The 2674-nt window shown below is 48.4% G+C and overlaps 1 protein-coding gene across 1 annotated transcript; it reads left to right on the top strand.

Annotated features, from left to right (window-relative positions):
- Positions 1–317: 317 nt before the first annotated feature.
- Pmar_PMAR024510 (hypothetical protein) lies at positions 318–1383 on the top strand (the record flags this gene model as incomplete). Its single annotated transcript, XM_002767270.1, has 3 exons — positions 318–378; positions 1157–1271; positions 1323–1383. The coding sequence occupies 3 exons, from the start codon at positions 318–320 to the stop codon at positions 1381–1383; spliced, it is 237 nt and encodes a 78-aa protein (XP_002767316.1).
- Positions 1384–2674: the final 1291 nt, after the last annotated feature.

The following is a 2674-nucleotide window of genomic DNA, read 5'->3' as shown; positions in this document are numbered from 1 at the left end:
TGGGAGGGCTTGGGCTACTCATGTTGTCAGACACTATGGTTTTTACCAGTGTACTATTCGATAGCAGCGGTGATACAAGCTGTAGTGGCTGGTGTTTACTTTGAGGGTAAGGGCGTGTGGTGGGCGTACTGGTAGTAGTAATACTGTTGTTGTCAGAGTTTCACCATCTAGGGCTGCGAGGAGGGGTGCTGGTGGGCACTGGAGTGGCGGTGAACGTAGTGGCAGTGTGGATGTTGCTGAGGACGGTCGATGACGAGGAGGAGGAGGAAGGGCCTCGAAGTAGGGTGCGCCTCTCGACTCGGCTGCCGGAGCTGTATATGGAGGATGAGGAGGGAGGAGGAGCCAATCGGTGGCCAGCTAATACCTCTGATCTGACGGGTAGGGTCAACCGTGAATTGATTATAATGGGCTTCGAAATGCAGCAGGCTTGTGAGATGGGGAATGGACTATATTTTGCTGTAGAAAGCGTCGATATTTTTGGATCGTTTATTTTGTATCTCTGGTGAGTAGTAGTAGTAGTAGTAGTAGTAGTAGTAGTAGTAGTAGTAGTAGTAGTAGTAGTTGTTGTTGTTGTTGTTGTTGTTGTTGCTGTTGTTGTTGTTGTTGTTGTTGTTGTTGTTGTTGTTGTAGAATTCCCATTTTTTCTATACTATGTTGTTGTGATCCTTCGTTTCGTTGATCAGCGGCTTCCCTGTTCAAGCTGGCTGGTCTCCACCTGACGGAGATATCCCCAGCATCGACATTTCGACTTGGACGGGAGAGGGCAGCATCTATGGCATTTGTGGTTGGAAGTGAAGAAGAGGCGGATTCGTCCATATGGTCTTGGTCTGCTGCTGCGTCCGAGGCGCCTTCTGTTGGAGGAAGGGGGGAGAGGTCTGAGGTCTGTATGGCAGCGCAATCGGCATTGGATTGGCACGGTGAGATAGATATGCTTCCATTATTTTTGTCGGGAGGAGGAGGGGCGTGCGTTTTTACCCGGGCTAAAACGTTCGATGGGTCGTATGTATTCAACCCAAACCATTGAAGACACTATTTTTGCCTATAGTATTTCGCGAAAATTTTGGGTTTAGCGTGAAAAACTTGCGCTTGGTACAAGTAAACGCTATTTCGAGTCGAGGCATCTTTCCTTCATTTGTTTTCGGATTAGTGGTATCAGGACTGGACAAGGAAGAGGAGACGGCTGAAGCTGGGAAGTCCACTGAGAAAGGGTCGGAGTGCTCTAATTGGGGACTCCCATCCTCATTTTCTCGGGCGGGGGTACAGGCTGGGAGGTAAGCCTTGGGGCTGGGTTGATGCTGATGACGTTTTTCCGCATGTGTTAGGTCTTCCCCAGAGTATGGCGCTGTTGGTACTGCGGACAGATCTCCCTGTCGAGCTGCGTAGTGTTACATGATGATATGCTATGACGTGGGGTGTTGATATTGGAAGAAAGCGGTTGAGTTTAGGGGGGGGGCCAGAACGACGGGAGTAGAAATTTCGTATTCATCAGCTCGTTGGAAGGTGTTGCTGGCTTTCCCATCAAGCGTGGGAATAGAGTGTCTCGTGTTGGAATATCTGATCGCAATCCTCAGCTGAGTCCAGGAGCTCGCATACGGATTCGGGTAGGAGTGTACAGGAAGCGATGAGAATTTCCTCAAAATTTCCGCAAATGTCATCTATACATGTAGTTGATTATGTGCATATTTTCCCACACGGTGTCTCGATCAGGTTTATATTATTTTCAATACTTTCATAATGGTCTTGCACCCTAGCAGTGTGGTTTTCCTCGTCCCTAGGTGGGTACTCGGTGCCTTCCTGTGTATTGTCAGCTGTATTGTAATCAACTTGGGCACGATATTGCAGAAACGAAGTGTGAAGTTATGTCGAAGTGGAAAACCGCCTTACATGCAGCCTCAGTGGATAGGAGGCTTGGTGGTTTTCTTACTGGGCCAGATGCTGTCACTATTTTCGCTGAGTATGGCGCCCCAGTCTATGCTATCGTCATTGGGGAGCACGTCGTTAATCAGCAACTCAGTACTGGCACCAATGCTCCTTGGTGAAAAGCATTCTACTGTGTCATTATATTCCACGGGTGTTCTATTGGCTGGAAGCCTCCTGGTCGTCTCCTGTTCGAGCCACGTCTCGCAGGAGTTCACTCGGGCCTCCCTCATGGGTCTGTTTTTCCGTCCGCAGTTTGTGGCCCTGAGTGTAGGTATGATAGCACTGTTGGTCACTCTTGGAGTGAGAAGGCTGAGGACCGGCCAGCTGGAGTCTGTGTACTTCGGAACGTTGAGTGCTCTCCTGGGGGCGTTGTCGGTCCTGTTCGCCAAGTGTGTTTCTATATTGTTGTTGGGAGATGACGTGGAGGCCTCCAATAAAGGAGGAGGAACTGGAGTGGCGTATGCTGCCTTGGTTACTCTAAATGTTACTTTCTCGATTGCGAGTGTATATGTGATGAACATAGGAATACTACGATATCGGGTGAGTAGTTGGTAATGTTGTAGCAGTGTTGGAATATATTTTCGCTCTTCTCCGGAGTTTCCTTATTTTTTACACGGGGTATTAAGGTTGATCAAAATTCCTTCAGGAGTTTCTTTCTGAAATGTGCATGTATTTTTCACACTGTGTTTCAGGCACTTGAAATCCTGCCTGTATACTATGCATTGGCAGTAGTCTTTCAAACCGTTACGGGAGG

The sequence above is a fragment of the Perkinsus marinus genome (genome assembly GCF_000006405.1).
Source record: "Perkinsus marinus ATCC 50983 genomic scaffold scf_1104296970858, whole genome shotgun sequence".
NCBI lineage: Eukaryota > Perkinsozoa > Perkinsida > Perkinsidae > Perkinsus > Perkinsus marinus.
Note: the sequence above shows the minus strand (reverse complement) of the source record. Positions and strands in the feature narration are given on the sequence as shown.